The following is an 18,185-nucleotide window of genomic DNA, read 5'->3' on the forward strand; positions in this document are numbered from 1 at the left end:
TTCATTTAACTGGGACACAGGTTTGATTTGAATATCTGCAAGACATTTCCTGGATATGGATATAAACCCTTGTTAATACACCCGAGTGTGCTCTAGCATGCTCAGTGAGCGTTTGTGACTGCTAAGAAGAGTGTGTGCGTGTGTGCCAGTGCCTTGCAATGCAGTTCTGTGCAATGTTCTTTGATAAGGTCAAACGTGTATTTCCAGCACCTTTAAATAAGACATCACATCCGACAGAACAGTGGATACATTGTCTCTAACCCGTTTGAGAAGTTTATTTTCATATTGACGGCCTGGAAATGTCTTTGAAACAACCTCTAACAATAATTTGAAACACTGAAAAGACTCGTTTGACCTTGATGGGTGTGTGCAGCGTTCAGTGCTCTGCGAGGGTGGGCTAGGCGCCATGCATGTTCAGGATGCTGTGTAAGAAAGCAGGAAAGAGAGAGAGAGAGAGAGAGAGAGCCAGAGAAAGAGGTGTGTCAGTGGAGTGATTGGCCACTCACCAGACAGCTGCTGGACACCAGGCTGGTCATGTGTAGTTAACAACTGAGCCTGAATCGTCTCCACCACCCGCTTGAAGCGTCGACTGGGACCTGCAGGGGACACGCAAACACAGACAACACCTCTTTGAATGTTTCGCAGTGATCCTGTACAGACTGGTACATGTGTGTCTTTTGAAATGAATGTCATTTTATGCTGATACATCCTGGGTTGATTCCCTCTAGCGGCTGCCTCATAAAGTCTAATGGGATGGGGCTGATTTGTACGTTGCATTTGGCCAACGGCTGAGTTTATGACATGTGCACATGCAAAATGCGTGACTTTAAGAACAAGATTCAATCCCTTTTGTGTAGCCAAGAGAGCAAAAACGAGGAAGGGGGGAAATGAAAAGAGAGGAACAGGGTTTGCAGTAATGGCACCAGCAGCATGGGATCTTTTTGGATTGTCCTTTGAAACACAGCAGGTTGAAAATGCATAGTGATTACCAGAAGGCAAAAAGGCCTCTTTTAGTTTAATTTTTTCCATTACCCCCTCGAGCAGTTGGTCTATTTTCAGCTTAAGAGAGGGGGAGTGTAATGGAGGAAGGGAACCGCTAGCGGAACGAGAGAGGGAAAAAAATTATCCCACCACTGCGACAGACAAAGTTCAACATCATCAACCAGCCTCTCCATCAACCACACACACACACATCCCTCTGTGTTTCTATTGGATGCCAGCGAGTGTATGACATCAAAATGGGCTTCTCTCTGTCGGCATGGTTACCTGAGAGCAGTGTGAAAGTGACAGAGTAGATGCCGTTCTCCTTGGTGGCAGCCGTGCTTTCGGTGTAGGTGATGTCCACCTGGAACTTCACTGGTTTTTGGAACACGGTGGGGCCGGCCGTGGACTTGTATTCTGCCCTGAAACTCGTCTGAGACACCACACTGTGGCTGAGGCTGGGAATCTGAGATAACAGGACAGAGGTCTTAAACAGAATCATTCACCCCAAAATGAGCATTCCGTGACTATTTACTTTTGAAACCAATGACTTTCTTTCTTCAAAAAGGGATTTTTTTTAAGAATATCCTTGACATTCTTTTCAAAGTAATGACAATGAAGGAGGTCTGGGGCTATCAAGTTCCAAAATACTATCACTGCGTCCATGAGTTAAGTGATTTCTGATTTGCGAATTAATCTTTATTTTGTGTCAGATCTTTTCAATTACTCAGTTAATAGTTCACAAAACAGGTCTGAATGATTTGTTCAACTCAGTTGTACTAACTGACTCGGTGATTCGATTGCAGATGTTAACAGCCCATTAGGGCAGATGATTGTCAATCAATAACAACCTAAATTCTGGTCTGTTGTAACACAGAGAAATCACATGACTTTAAAAGACTTTAAATATAGCACACAAGTCTGATATTTTTTCTGATGCTTTCACATCGTTTTTTAAACTTATAAGAAAGTAAAAGAAACCCATGAAAGTAAGAAAGTCAAACCGGATTGGAATGACATGAGAGAGTAAATGGTGGCAGAATTTACACACTCATCTGAGACTTACAGAGAGAAAGGCATGGACAATATCTGCTTTGATGGAGCTCAGAGGCTTGTCCCGAATCACTACAAAGATCTGCTCCTCCTTTTCAAGGTTAATAAAATTTCCAAACCAAGATTTTTTGGCAAGTCTGTGAAGAAGAAAAACAGGAGTGAACAAGACAACACAATACAAACAAAAATCACTCAACTCACATACCATGCATGAATCAAGTATATATATGTTTGAATAATGTTGCATGCTATCACATACAAAACATACTTTTCATTTCTTCAGTGTGATGTATAAAATGTATATAATTAATTCTCAAGAACACATCCTGCTATTCATATACATAATATCATCATACAGTTCAAAGGTTTGCTCACCAAGGCTTCATTTATATAAAAATAAATACAGTAAAAACAGTAATTTTGTGTAATATTATTACAAAAATAACTCCTTTATATTTGAATATATTTTAGAATGTAATTTAGTCCTGTGATGGCAAAAAAAAATGAATTTTCTTCAGTGTCACATGATCCTTCAGAAATCATTCTATTACATTAATTTGGTTTTTAAGAAATATTTCTTCTTATTATTAGTTTTGAAAACAGCTGCTTTGTGAAGAACAGCAGCAGGTATTTGAAATAGAAATCTTTTGCATTCCTTTTAAATGTCTTTACTGTCACTCTTGATCTAACGATTTAATAATAATAATACGTGCTAACCCCAAACATTTGTATGGTAGTGTATATATTTCAGCTTCTCCAATAGTGAAGAACAGTTGGCAGAAGAATTTCAGACCATCAATTGCTATGTTATATTTTGAAAAAGTTGGTTCACAGTGACAACATACAGTATCAGCGGAGGTTCCCCCGCAGAGCTTGGCTGAATTTGTCTCAAAGTGAAATACAGACTGAATGCTGTCGAGATGCGCGTTAGTAAGTTGTCAGTCAGTTGATGTGTCTCTTGGATTTTTTTTTTTTCAATTTTGCATTTAAAATTTGAGAGTTCACACATAGTTTTAGTATTGGTAAACTAGAATAAGATGACAGGGGTTAGTCACGACACGGTATTAGCTGACAACTGAAAAGTCCTCTGGGGTGGGGGAGCAATGAAAAGTTACTAAAACTTTTCAAGAAAAAAGCCTGTAGGGAGTTATGAATGCTGGCATATGGCTCATTTCTTAGCCCTGCTTGAAATCGCTGGGATTTTACCAAAGTCAATGACTATCAAGGCTATCTTTGAGCCAGACAACATACTGTGACACTAGCTCACCAAAAACTTAACAACAGAAAAATAAGAAGAAAACACTCCAGAAGAAAGTTTCCACTGTGGTGCTGCTCTGTGTGGCTGTGAAGCTAAGTGGAACTAAAACTGAATTATTCATGACGAACTATTCTCTGATAATGTCTTTAGCAACAAACTAGGCTAATGGGGCCAGGAACAGTGTTTGGACCAAGCGGCAACATTCTAATCTGAAAAATGAAGCCTACCCGGAAGTGCGAAAAACTGCAATACATCGAAAATCCGCTAGAGGAAGGTCCCAAAAGGGAGCAAATGTCCATAGCCCCCATGTTAAAATGTCCGTTTTCACAGCATAAATTCATGTTTTTACAGGTTGTTCCCATGGACTTTTATTGTATTTTTCGATAGGTTCCGAGTGCCTGACAACTGTGAGGGGGGTGAATTTTTTTTTCTCTGCGTTCATGTACCCCGCCTGGAACAGCCTTTCCTCGGCTAGTCATTCTGACATTTGCCGCTGACTCTGGCGTCTCTGTAGTGGTTAAATATGATATATAATTCGTCTTGTGTATATCTAACGGGTGATTTTTGGACTCGTGAATCTATCATTTGTTCCCTGGCCAATCGTTTTGGCTGAGGGGAAGTTTCATAACTTTATAAGCTATTTAACTTTACCGTTGTATGGTTAGACTAGAGCGCTGACTTTGTATGTTTGACTGAATTGTTTGCTTTATTTGTATATCTTCTTGTACCTTTTACTTATACTTTTATAATAGCTAATATTGATAAAACTGAAATTTAACAAAAAGAGACTGGGTTGAGTTTTGTCATTTTAAATTTTAATACAACGAAGATGATCTGTAATGTTGTTTACTGCAACATCTGTTGTTTAGTACAAATGCACATATTGCCTGGACCATATTAAAATGTTTAATATTTTTATATTATATTTAAAACGTAAAGAGGCAGGTTTGTGTTTTATATTTCGTTTTGTTATAAATAGGCAAACGTTATATGCAGTGAATATAATCAATACGCGCTGCCTGAACCACATTTGTGTGGCTATAATGTTTAAGATTTCTTTAAATGAAAACGAAAAGAGTTAGTATGGTGTTTTATAACATATTTCGTTGCCTAAAATATACAGAGAGATAACCGGAGTAGCAGAGCAAGCTGAGTGACGCGCGCTGCGTCCTTTACCCATATATGGATTGGCCAGAAGGTGGGTGGGGTTAGGATTTCCCAAGATTTTCCAAAATGGCGCCGCCCATACCCCCCATAAACGGCTTCAAAACCGTTCTTCAGAAAGTCTATGGGTGACGTCACAGACGCTTTGTCCATATTTTTTTACAGTCTATGGTTTGGACCACCACATTAACTTTAGCTGCAACGTTTTCAGAGCTCCTTTCGACTCAAAATACAATTTGGAGAAAAAAGAAAGTATAAAGAGAAAAAGTTAAGTGTCTTAATTAAACAAGCTTTAATTGAGTGTTGGTGATTTAACTCTAAGCCACCCAGGTTACCACAAAAGGTGATGCCAAGTAGAAGAATGAATATCGAACTGCATTCAATTAATATTTAGTATTATTTTAATGTTTCTTTCACACTTTGGGATTTAATAAAATCGCATATTTTACTTGATTGTCTTTGAAAATAGCTAATACTTACTCGGGGGAAGACTCTGGTGTTAGGCTGGACATTTCCTCTTGTGTGGGAACTGGAAAGAGACAAAGCAAACAAGCCTCAGTGGAATTTGCATCATACTCTATATCCAGAGAGATTAGACATTTACAACCTGAGGAGGGGAATGCTGATTAACCACAGCTAATTACTCCAAACCTGCAGAGATTAAGAGTAATTCAACACCCCCACCCCCCACCCCCACCCCCCCTTCTATCAGCTCATCTGATCCTCTTCCCAGTAGAGGAGGGAAAGAGGAACAGCTGGAGGTGAAGGGAGATGCTTGTGCAGTTTTCATTATCATTACTACATATATCATCAGATATAGCTGATAATAGAGTATCAGTGAATTTATTACCCAGTGATCTGTAAAATCAGTGCTTAGAGCTTATACCTAGCTAAGAGGGGAACATCAACTGAAAACCGCAATAAAAAAAGGATTAGCAAGCATAATTTGTTCACTTAAATGCTTTCCTATACGATATGGTGCCTTACTTTGGACGTGATCCTGCATATCATTCCTTTACTGCCATACATAACTAAAGTTTTATAATATAACATACAATATATTGGTACCATCTTATAATTCATTTTAATATAAATGTGTATTCTAATTTCTGCAGATTTACCCAAAAGTAAAATACTATAGAATTTTAAAATAATTGGTATTGTCCAGATAAGTTCATCCCTAGTTGTAATGGCATTTGTTTATTGATTTTATCAGAGACAATACACATGAATTAACATCATGTTGATGTAAATGTGCTAAATGTAGTCAAAATGGAAAATGTTCATCTGCATCCACTGGGCAGATTATGTTAAAGAGTGAAACTACTGCTACAGGATGTTTCGGCGCTGCTGGTACCTTGTAGTTTCCTGCGGTGGAATCGTGGTGAGCCAAGGAAGCTGTTCTTAATGGAGTTGAGGCGTGTTCTCCACGGCATGCCTCCAATGGAGGGGCTGGGGGGAGGCGTTGGGCTAGGGGTCCCAGCTGGGCTCTCCTTAGGCGTGTGCACTGGTGTTCCTTTTGGAGTTGGCAATGGGCTGCCCCTGGGAGAGGGGTGGGGCGTAACCTGTATGGTGGGGATAGATTTGCCGTTGTGGTCAGTCCCGGCCAGCGGGTGAAGGTGGTGAAGCCGGATGGGTGAAAGGGGAGTAAGGGGAACAGAGAGCTTGGGTGGCACCGTGAGCGGTGGCCGGCGCACTTTCGGACTGCCAGGCATTGGCGGGGGCATGGGTTGGCAGGGTGTAGAAGGTTCCGACTTGGCCGCAGATGGCACTGCCGTTGTGTTAGGGAGCGGGTTGGACCTGGTGACCTGCAGGGGCTTGTCTGCAACTTTGGGCTTGGCTGGAAGTGTCTGGGTTTTGTTGTTGGGCTGATGGGCACGTGTCTTTGGTTGAAATGTTTTGGGGGAGTGGGGGCCTATGCCATTCAGCCGGGACACAGGCGCGTGGGTGGGGCTGTGGTTGGGCGACTGCGTGAGTTCTGCGGATTGTGGAGGAACGGCGAACCGTCGCATGGGCTGGAAGAGCGCATGCACAGAGCCAGCAGCATAAAAAGAGCCAACACAGCCCATACACACAACACACGGCCCCGTAGTTAACAGGCATTACGGCGCAGACGCACGCACACACACACCGACACCGAAAATGAAAGGATGGTGAACAAGGCACCGATGATGAGAGGTGAGGGAGGAAATGCAGAAAGAAAGAAAGAAAAAAACATGCCATTAGCACAACCAGCCAAGAGGCAACAAGACAGTGGAAATAAAATGTTCCCAATCCAGTGTCCCAAAAACAAATCAAAACCGAACAGAAATTAGCAACAAAAAGCTCCGGGTTGTTGTTGGGATGAAATTAAAAAAGGTGTTTTCAGCACTGACTAAGCAAGCAGGAAATTTGTGCAATGAGCTTTGCTTTAAAAGGACGCTATTGTCAGAATACCTCATATCATTTAACAATAATCATCATATATTCAGTAGAAATGCCATTAAATGTGACAAGTCACAGTATGTATGTACTGACTCAACAATTTGAGTTTTTCAAGACAATAGCGCCACACTATCGAAATGGCTAGTGAAAATAAGTGCAGTTGACCATTAAACAGAGCATAGAGTACAATGCTGCTGCTGGAGGTATGACATGAGGATGCTGCTTGACAGATGACGCTGTATAATAATAACTGGGTCAGAAATGGGGGATTGATACAATACGGGCCACTAGAAGTGAAGAGTGTGATTACAATAAGTGAAGTAAAAGCTCATCAAGCATATTGTAAAACATTAAAAAGAAATACAATGGTGTGTTAACTGTACCAGCTGCAACCGTACCACGAGCATAAAGGGGAGCACAAATGCAATAAAATGGATTTTTAAAGCTCTTTCATACTGCAGGGAAGATTCTTCCATGACAAACCTTTAAGTCTCTGTCTGAGCAGTAAAACTAATCTCAGATGAGCTGTATCAAGGAGTTCTTCACAGACTAATTTAAATTACTTCCACCAAGCATGTTCTCTACATGAGCCATTTTCATCAGGTCAGATTCGGAATTGACTTTGGGATGAATCCTGTAGGGAATTCCTTGATGTAACTCAAGGACTGCATATTGGGAAGTCTTAGTAGTGGATTTGTAATCGGTTAGCCTCTTTAAACAAATCAACTGTAAAAGCTGGCTACGTCCAGAGGCTTCACCGTTAGTATGGAACCAGGGATTTTCAAGGGATTTTAACAAGCTATTAGTGACTTGGGCTTCAAATATTTCAAGGCAACAAGGCTGTGAATTGGGCATAGATTAGCAGTAATTATGCTAAGCATGGTAGTCTGATTGGGCTAGAAGTAGTAAAGGTTGATCTGTAGGGACAGACAGCGATGTTGCTGCAGTATAAGTGATATATAATCGACTGTCTTGTTTAACATAGTTAACAATATACGTAATTATCATTAATGCTTCATAATCACTACCAATTCTGAGAAGTAATCTTTCATATTGCACTGGTCCCCTTGTTTCATATTTTATAATATTAAGTGTAGCACTTTAAACCTGGCCTATAATAACATATGCATTGGTAACATATTAATGTATTCACATACTTTACTATTGAAAAGTTTGGGTCTGGTTATATTTCTTAATGTTTTTTTGTTTTGTTTTGTTTTTTAAGAAGTCTCGTATGCTCACCAAGGCTGCATTTATTTGATCAAAAATACAGTAAAACAGTACTATCGTGATATACTATTATAATTTAAAAGAACTGCTTTCTATTTTAATATATTTTAAAATGTACTTTATTCCTGTGATGGTAAAACTTAATTTTCAGCATCATATCGTATTATTATCAATGCTGAAAACAGCTGTACCGCGTAATATTTTTTTGTGGAAATCTTGATTCAATCAGTCCATCATGCTTAGCATAATTACTCCATTTTTAAAGATTTATTGCTAAATAGAAACTTTAAAGGACCAATCTTTTGTAAAATGTAAAAGTATTTACTGTCACTTTTGATCAATTTAATGCATTTTTGCGAAGTATTTTTTTCTTAGTGTATACAGTAGTGTATATATACTATTACAACACACTGCTGTACCACCTGTTGATGCATATACTGTATTCATGCTGAATGATTGCAGATCAGATGTGTCTTGAGACATGAGTTTCTCATCAATAGATATTATGTAGATAGATGCCACACCAGCTGGCTATTGACTGCAACACAACCAAACGCTTTGAGTGAAACAAATGATTTAGCATTGATGGAAAGCTTACCCGTGGACTGCTGAGGGGACTAGTGGACAGACCAGAAGAGGCTCCGCTGATGGACCGAGACCTAAAGTTACACAACATAAATAGTAAAGACATTTCTACCCCATGTATAGCACACTGTCGTAACTGTATAGGAGGTTAAGCATGTTGTGTTGAGTGAAACATGAATAAATAATTGAGTTGACTCAAGACAGAGACAGCAGTATCACACAAGACCTCTATGTTTCAAAATAAATTGCATTTATGTTAATTATATGTCAACTTTCTATGCAGGCCTATAGGTCTTTTTGTTGATCACATGCTATTTTTACATTTTTAAGTTGCAATTAAATTTGAGCAATTTATCATTACTCATCCTGAGAATGTAAAAGGTCATCATAACCTTTTATGGTTGAAGGTTAGCTAGGTTCTGTATGAGACTTCCGAATTTCATTGTGTATTAGATGGTGAGCTTCAGTGCTTCTCCAATAAATGATTGGGATTTAATTGACCGTGGACACAATGGGTTTTGTCATCAAGGCAAATTGAAACAGTAAATCACCCTTAAAGGTGTCAACATTCAGACTCACATGATTAGACTCCAGGAAGGATTTGATCCATACACTGATCAATTGCATTTGCAAATGCTACTTAGATGAGAATTATGCGTGGTCTCAAATTGTCTCATTCAAGCGTAAAAATCACAACACCAAATACGTCGCGGCCTGATTCAGCGCAACACTGATGTTCATTATATGCCTCTTGCATTTAGCTAATTAGCTTAGCCAAACACAGCGTCAGGAAGAGAGCTCTTTATATGCATAATAAATGGCTATGGAATAAAGTAATTCATGGAAAGAAAGGACAGGCACTAGAGGATAGTGACTATATGAGGAAATATTTCTACTGTTTAAGCAATGAAAGTATTTGTGGAGATTATATAAAGTGAAAGTGAATCATTAATATTTTACAAGAGAGAAGCTACAACTATATTAAGATAAGTACCGCTTGTAAAAATGCTGTATTAAATTGAATAAAAGATGCAGGGGAGCTTTTCAGTTCAAGTAAGTCATTACACTTTGAATTGTTAACATGCATTCAACACAATTCATTTACTAGTGCCTAATTCAGCCCCGATACTCAATGCAAAAAAAAGAAAAGAAGTGTCTATAAAGAAATATTCGAGGCCCGTTTTGTTCTCTGGCAGATTAAACAGACTCAGTGAATGCAAATGTAGGACATGACAGTGAAACTCAAGGTTGAAGAAAAATGCCTGAACAGATGAACACAAACAATCGGATAACCTCTGTCTCTCACCTACTGTAGGTGCACACATCACTCGAAGAAAAACAAACATCCAGGGTGAAGGCAAGAGAAGTGTGAAGGCAAAACGAGAGCGAGGGGAAGAAATTAACAATATGGGATCTACCAAGGGACAAAAATGCCAGACATCAAACGAAACATGAAAGGCAAAATAAGGGAGATAAGATGCTTTTGATGTGTGTGGAGGGAGCCAGAGGGCCACTGCTTTACCAAACTGAGAGGCCAACAAACTCTTATTTACATGTGCGACTTCCACTTTTAAAAATAAAAAATTCCCTCTTAAGCAAGCTAAGCTCTTGAGATATCAAATGTCAGTGGTTGAAATAAAAGGCCAGTGCTCTCTGTTGCATGTTTCGAGTGTTAAAAAACCCCACTGCATCTTCAGAGCAGAAAAGAAAGCAAGGCGGTGGTTTGTACCTCTCCTCTTTGCTTTGCAGTATGGGGTTGGCATCTGAGATATCCAAGCTTTTACTGAAAACAGATTTACTACAGTAAGAGAGAGTAAAGTTAGAGTAAATTTACAATAAGTAATAAGTAATCATGGAGTTGAGCCAAAGCATCTACACAGGGAAAGGACATGGGGCTGATGAAATGGATCACAATGAACATGGAAAAAAGTGAAACAAATCTGTAACAAAATGTGTCAAAGATACAGAAAGATGAAAGGCACATTAGCAATCCCATTGTTCCCCTTCAAACCAATCTGAGAAGTCAAAATTTACCTTATGGCACATTTAGCATGCATGCAGCTAGCGTGACTAGCTGAGAGATGGATTTTCAGAGAATAGTAAAACACTGAAATCATTGTTTTCTTTTTTTTTTTAGCTGAGCTCATTGATCTTACTTCTTTTACTCTTCATGTGCAATTTAAAAAGCATTTCAAAGCTAGTACGCAGCTTCTGATAACTTTGAACTCCATTGTTCCAAAGTTTATTTTTGCTTTTATGAAAGACGTCATTGTCTTCAAATGTTTCTTTCAAGGCTTCAAAAAATGTGACATACTTTCTGTCGTTCTTACTGTGGCACTTGCTGCTACGATGGTAGAGTTCTGTAAATAATAGAGGAGTGAGAAATGTCGCTGTACCTCTGTCCATGTTGTGCCATGTCGATGGCGCGTCTCACAGGAACAGGAGAACCGCCCTCTGTCACGCTCAGCACCTCCATAGACTTGCGCTCTGGCCTCCTCTTGTTGTGCCTCGTCAAGAGTGGGGAGTCCACTCGCTTCCTGGGTGGATCTGAGGAGACCAGAATATGATAAATGCAATGATCCCAAACACATGAAAACAACCCATTAAGCCTATGGCGTTCATAATGGAAAAGTCATACAAGATTTTTCATAATGTCTTCAAGCATTTAAACCCCAGTAAGATTTTTTTTCCTGAAAGAAATTAATACTTTTATTCAGCAAGGATGTGTGAAATCAATGACAAGTGACAGTAAAGTCATTTATAAATGTTAAAAAGATTTCTATTTCAAATAAATGCTGATCTTTCTATAACTTTCTATTCATCAAGGAATCCCGAAAAATCATTACAGTTAAAAAAAATAAAAAATAAAAATAATATTGAGCAGCACAACTGTTTTCAGCATTTATATTAATAAGAAATGTTTCTTGATCACCACATCAGCATATTAAAATTAATGGATCATGTGACACTGAAGACTAAAGAATTGGCTGCTGAAAATTCAGCTTTGCCATCAAAGGAATAAAATACATTTCAAAATATGTTCAAATAGAAAATAATTAATTTAAATTGAAATAATATTTCAATATATTTCTGTTTCTACTGTTTTGTTGATCAATAAATGCAGCGACTTCTGAGAGTTCTTTCAAAAACATTAAACAATCTTACAAACCCCAAATGTAGTGAATCAAAAAAATTACCCCAATGACTTAAATTATAAATGTTCCTGGTCTTGTGTACGATTCATCACTAAACACATTCATCTATTGAAAATAATGTTTTCATGATCCTCCATTATAATGTTTTTTTTCTTCCGGCTTTTAGCTCTTTCCCCACTGTTTACGCAAATTTCTGTCATTGAGAAAACGCTTCCTGCCATTGACAGAATGTTCGAGAAGGGTATAGATGCAGCCTGGAGATCTCCAAATGGTGGTGGGATCTCCAAAACGGGGTGGAAGCTCCAAAATTGGGAGTGGCTTCCTCCCATTGACAGACAGGCACATGACACGCATGTGACCAACCGACAGTCAATTCTAAAGATTTCATTGGTCATGTCAGTCATAATGCTGATTAGTGTTGTCAAAAATGTATTATGTATCGTTACTGAAATATCAGAAACAATTCCAATACTGTAGTATCAATACACCGATACCAGCTGCTCTTTCTTGCTTTTGTCTCTGACAGCAAATTGACACACACCCGTCTCCTCTCATTCAGTCATCTCATTCACTCCGGTTAAATAGTGTTAGTGTGACCGGGTCTGAATTTCGGCACGGGATTAATTCTACATTTTCCCGCAGATTTCGTGCTCACATACGCCTCTGACATACAATTGCCAAAATTAGCTTTTTATTAATGGTTATTAAAAATTAAATTTACCATTCAAAATCAAGCTTACCCCACTGTAAAAACAAATACACTGAGTTAGCAAATATTTGAAGAATTTTTTGATTGCCTAGACTTTCAATAGATGGACAAAAAATATATATATATTAAAAATATCTATATGACAATAGTATATGCAGCATTTTTCCCCCGTGGTATCGAAAATGGGATAGAATATCGATACTTTTCAAGGTATCGTATCAAAAGTTAGAAATTCCAGTATTATGACAAGACTAGTGCTGATTCAGTGCCATACTACAACAAATTCTGAACCCTAAACATACCCTATACCCTAACCTTAACCAGTGAAATTGACTGCAAGGCGGGATTTGCGCTGAATATGCTAAAGAAAATGGCAGTTCAGGAGATAAGCAGTGAATAAGATTGTGCAATATGAGATCGCTGAGCTGGACCATCCATTTCTTCCCAACCAGACCTCACCGGACAAACACATATATAATCATATGCATTTGTAAAATAATGCGATGTTATATTACTAAATGAAATGTCGACCCAGGACGAGCTAAAGGGCTGTGTGTGCAAGCATTAGGGGTGTTGATGGACTCAATCTACTGTAAAAAATGATTTTTTGGTGAAGTAAATACTACTGAAAAAAACAATGTAATTTACATGAAAAAGTTAGTTCAGGCAAGAATTTAAAAAACGAAGTAAATTCCATATCAGTACTTAATTCAAGCGAGTAGAAATGAAAGCGTAAATATCAACTCAATAAAATTAAGTAAAAATTAAGGTTAAGTAAAGTTTACTTAATTCCATATTCCAAGTAAATTTAACTTAAAGATTTCTAATTAAAGCTACTGATGAATATGTTTAGGTTTTTACTTGGCAAATCTTTGTAAATTTACTAGCATTTTCTGAGTGAAAAAAGTTGCCTAGCTTTTTTCAAGTAAATCCTACTCCAAATTTTTTTCAGTGTATGTTTTGTTCATCATTCTGAAACCGATCTGGTTGAAGTCTTTAACAAAAACGTGATTTTCTCAGTTTTTTGCTCAACATGTATCCTTTTTTAAAATGAAACTTACCCACATTCAAGTGTTGTTAAAAACAGAATGCATGGAGCTAGAATAATAATAATAATTTTTGTTAAATGTTCTGTTCTTTCTTTTGATATATTGCATGTTCAGATATTCATACAACAAAATATTCTGGGGGCTATGAAACTTTTGTGAAAATGATCAAAACCGCTGGCGGGCAAAGAGTTAAACAACCGTTCGTTTATACTGGTGTATCCTAGGCTGTGTGGGCGAGGAAATTATGTCATCACAGAGGTGTTGTAAATGCCATGTCATGTTATCATTAAGGACGAAATACAAACAAACAGATTAAATATTTAACAGGCAAACTGACTGAATTGTTCTTACCGATCTCATTTCTGGGTGGTAGATTCTGATCCTCATGGCTAGGATATCTCTCCTTACGGTCCAGCAGAAGGAAGTAGATCATCTTTTCCTGGTTATCTCTGGAGGTGGAAAGGGCACAGAGGAACAAAATGTTTCTGATATACAGTAAAATCTGCAGTGCTCAAGAATAATCCTCAGCTCAGTCTAATTAACATCATTAGTTAAAGAGCAAAGAGTAGCAAGCACCTCATTCCCAGAGAGCTAAAAGACATCCTGCAGAGATCACAGGATATCACTCATTTCATTAATGATGCACGAAGATATAAAATATCCGAAAAAGAGTCTGGGCGAGTTCAAAAAGTCTTGAAATTCTCCCAGCGAGAGGCCTTGTGTTGAATTTTTCCACCCCGGACCACACAGCGGGAAGTAAATATGACCGCCTTTGCTGCAGGCGCCATCTGAATTGTGTTTAAACGCTGGGCAAGAGAAGGGACAGAGGCCATGATGTTTTAGGAGGGAACACCCGGGCCATCTATCAGGGGGTCTAACCAAGTGATCGCGCACAGTGGAGCGTGCTGGTGGTAACTGTGCGAGTACGGAAGATGACAGATGAGCGGGAGTGAATGTGCTTCTCTAATAGCCTGCAGCCAAGATGTTGTACTGCGTGTTTACTAACCCTAAAGAACAAGGATGTAAAATAATAATACCCTCACATATGGTCTCCCAAAGCAAACGCAGTCAGTCTTGTCTAATCATGGGCAAAAACCCCCCCAAAAAAACACATTTGGTATCATGGGAAACAACCTGACTGAGGTGACGTGTGGTGAAGAGTCTCTTTCTTAGTTACTCACTCGTCTGTCAGCAGGTCTTTCATCAGTTTGTTCTTGTCTCGGAAGCAGCCTAGCGAGTGCATGCTTTCCAGCACATCTGGGTCGATGTCCTCAGTGGAGGGTAGCATGCGAATCGCAACTTTCCGTGGCACCGGCTGTTCTGGTTCTGGCTCGTTCTTGCCTCCTCTGAGAACAAATGCGTAGATGTATAGACGATCAGAACAAGAGCGTGTGAAATAATCTAGCGTTCTTGTTTATTTTTCATTCATTGAGCACACATGGTATTCGCCTCTGGTGTATTCTGGGATCCTTGCTGGCGGTATAAGTCACAAACAGGCCCACAAGGAATCTGCGCCCACAGAAAGCTCTGGAGATTTGAAGCGCACATCACTCTACAAATGAACCGCCTCCCCACGCGTTTGTTTATTAAGTATTTTACCGAATCTGAATAAGGCTTCCATTTACCAGTGTAGAAGACTCTTAGCTTATATTAAAACATTTTCATTAAAAAAAATCTAAAGATTTTCTCCAAAAAAATCTGTGGAGGCATTATTAAAAAAAAGTCGGTAACACTTTATTTTACAGTGTCCTTGTTACATATGTTACATGTACTTACCATAGCAATAACAGTAAATTATACATAATTACATGCAACTAACCCTCAACCAAATCCTAATCCTACCCCAAATATAGTAAGTACATGTAGTTAATTAATATTACTCAGTACTTAAATATATAATTGCACTGTAACAATGACACCTTAAAATAAAGTGCAACGAAAAAGTCTACAGATTCTGTCTGGCCCAGCAGTGTTATTATAATCTATAAAAACTAAAATTGAATGAAAGCATTTCGTTAAATGAAATAAAACATTACCGGAAAAAAAAACTGAAACTAAATTAAAAAACATTTTTATGACTTGAAAACAAAATAAAATAAAATAAAAATAACCATGAATTTTAGTTTTTTAATACACGGTATATTATAAAACTAATATGTAACCTTTACAACCTGCCTGCATTAAACATGAAAATGCCCCTAGACAGCAATAAAACAAGAGTGTGCTGAGAAATTCAATTATTTAGTTACACCAGTTTCCTTTTGTTAGACTGGAACTAGAAAAAAAATCTGAAAATGCTAAAATTAAAATTACACTCAACTAGAATTTTAAATTAAATAGAAAAACAGTTTATATTTAAAAAAATAAAAAATCTAAATAATGATAACCCTGGGGCCCAGTAACAAATCATGACTAACGCAGAAAGTTGGATACTGGAGGAATGTGTGTTAAAAAAAATTAAGCAGTTCAAGATAAAAACAAGCTATTGCTTAGAGGGCACAAACATTGAGTGAAGCCAGCCAGGTAGAGATTAAGGCTCTTCTCTAAACACACACACACACACACACACGCTGGTTCACATCTTTGTGGGGACCCTCCATAGATGTAAAGGTTTTTATATTGTACAAACTGTATATTATCTCCCCTAACCCTTAACCTGCCCAATCACAGAAAAATGTATGAAATTTTACATTTTAAAAAAACCCCGCAATTTTATATCATTTATAAGCTGTTTTCCTCATGGGGACCAAAAAATGTCCCCATAAGGACAGTGATTTCGGATACTGACATCTTTGTGGGGACATTTTGTTCCGATAAAGTAGGGTTTACCAGGACCACATACACACACACACACACACACTTAAAGAAGCACAGAGCCATCATCTTTGATCACATAACATAGCATGCAGACAGATACTGAGGCATATGACGACAAATAAAAAGTGAAATTTATACTCACATGTACCATGTGTGCTTCTGTATCTGTTCTAACTGTAAAGAGAGAAAGACACATGAGCAAAAACATTATCTAACCATTAACAGAGCCACACAAAGACAACAGAGCATGACAATAAAAGCAGTGAATCCATCTCTGAACGTCAGGCAGTTTCCTGCTGGCCATTTCTAATCTCTCTCTCATGTCGCATCCAATGATCTCTCCGGATTTAAGTGGGGAAGCTACAAAGACATGTACATTTCAGCAGCCAGCTGCTGTGGCCTGAGAACAAAAACAAAAGACATAACAGCAGCAGCCCATGAGAGTGAATGGTTGTTCTGCCTGTGCATGTAATGCCAACAGGAATAACTTTAAGACCAACTGAAATCATTCTCAATAGTTGTTAGCAACAGAATCAACAGAGCATGTGTCCTTTCAGGAGCAAACATTCAGCACTTGACCTGATGCAGAGTCTGTGAGGAACGACACACTGATCTGGAATATTCAAACAAAATACTTGCTGGTTTACTTTCATATCTGTATCGCCTACTCACCTGTAATCCAGTTTTCAGAACTTCTTTCTATATAATTCAGGCCTGTTTTAGACATTTTTCACAAAAGTTTGTGCAATTTATGCACAATTTATGTTATGCAGAAACTAGGTGTAAATGCAATTTCATTGAAACCATTGGTTCCACACCAGGGGATCTGGGTCCACAGGGGGCCTCAGTAAACTTCTAATGGGGTCTCAAGATGACTTAATTTAAAAAAAAAAATACATTTACATTTATTCATTGAGAACAATAAAAGCAGTTAAACTAACACAACAATATGCAAGTGCTATGACCCTTCCCAGTTTAATCTAACGCAGTACGTGTACTTTAAAAAACAAATTTATAAAGATAATAGATATAGAATAGAAGATAAAGTGTTAGTATTTATGGATCAAGTGTTGCCGAAAAAGATTCTTGAAAATGGCCACGGACTGCAGCTCTGGTTGAGTTAGGCAGATCATTCCACCAGCAGTGAACAGACCAGGAAAGAGAAAGAGATTTTGTGCCTCTTTGAGATGGCACCACAAGACTTGAATTTGATGCGAGCGGCAACTGGCAACCAGAGCAAATTTTGTGAGGAGAGGAGTGACGTGTGCTGTCTTCGGCTCGCTAAAGACCACTCTAGCTGCAACATTCTGGATCAGTTGCAGAGGTTTGACAGAGCACGCTGGAAGACCAGCCAGGAGAGCATTACAATAGTCCAGTCTGGATAGATCTAGCGCTTGGACAAGGAGTTGTGTAGCATGCTCTGATAGGAAGGGCCTGATCCTCCTTTTGTTGTACAAGGCAAATCTGCAGGACCGAGGAGTTCTAGCAATGTGGTCTGTAAAGTTCAGTTCAGGACAAAACAAGCATTCAAATAACCTAAAATTATTTATTTTAATATATTTCTTATTTTAATTTACCCCCTCAACTGCTTTTGTCTTTGAAGAGCCAGGGTTCTCACAATCTCGGAAATCTTGGCAGTATAATTTAAAAGTGTGATTTCTAGACATGGAAAAGGTCAAGTCAGTTCAAAAGACATTTTAAAAATTAATAAATAAAAAACTCTAGTTATGTCAAGCTCTAAATGATTTTATCAGACAGAA

General features: G+C 38.3%; 1 protein-coding gene across 11 annotated transcripts in view; it reads right to left on the bottom strand.

Moving 5' to 3' along the window:
- The window catches only part of brsk2b (BR serine/threonine kinase 2b), a 128,210-nt gene that overhangs the window by 7,521 nt on the left and 102,504 nt on the right, over window positions 1–18,185 (bottom strand). For 2 of the 11 annotated variants that reach the window (XM_084108494.1, XM_084108502.1), the window contains exons 9-19: window positions 16,568–16,599; window positions 14,790–14,954; window positions 13,960–14,057; window positions 11,092–11,242; window positions 10,425–10,478; window positions 8,709–8,769; window positions 5,814–6,021; window positions 4,937–4,985; window positions 2,048–2,171; window positions 1,267–1,447; window positions 507–596 (exon numbers count right to left, since the gene is read on the bottom strand). In XM_084108494.1, the coding sequence (XP_083964620.1) occupies window positions 507–596; window positions 1,267–1,447; window positions 2,048–2,171; window positions 4,937–4,985; window positions 5,814–6,021; window positions 8,709–8,769; window positions 10,425–10,478; window positions 11,092–11,242; window positions 13,960–14,057; window positions 14,790–14,954; window positions 16,568–16,599 (1,213 nt within the window). Of the gene's footprint in view, window positions 1–506; window positions 597–1,266; window positions 1,448–2,047; window positions 2,172–4,936; window positions 4,986–5,813; window positions 6,472–8,708; window positions 8,770–10,424; window positions 10,494–11,091; window positions 11,243–13,959; window positions 14,058–14,789; window positions 14,955–16,567; window positions 16,600–18,185 lie in introns of all 11 variants that reach the window. The other 9 variants (XM_084108499.1, XM_084108496.1, XM_084108498.1 and 6 more) reach the window with 5 other exon arrangements.

Source organism: Abramis brama (assembly GCF_963993115.1).
Source record: "Abramis brama genome assembly, chromosome: 3".
Taxonomy (NCBI): domain Eukaryota; kingdom Metazoa; phylum Chordata; class Actinopteri; order Cypriniformes; family Leuciscidae; genus Abramis; species Abramis brama.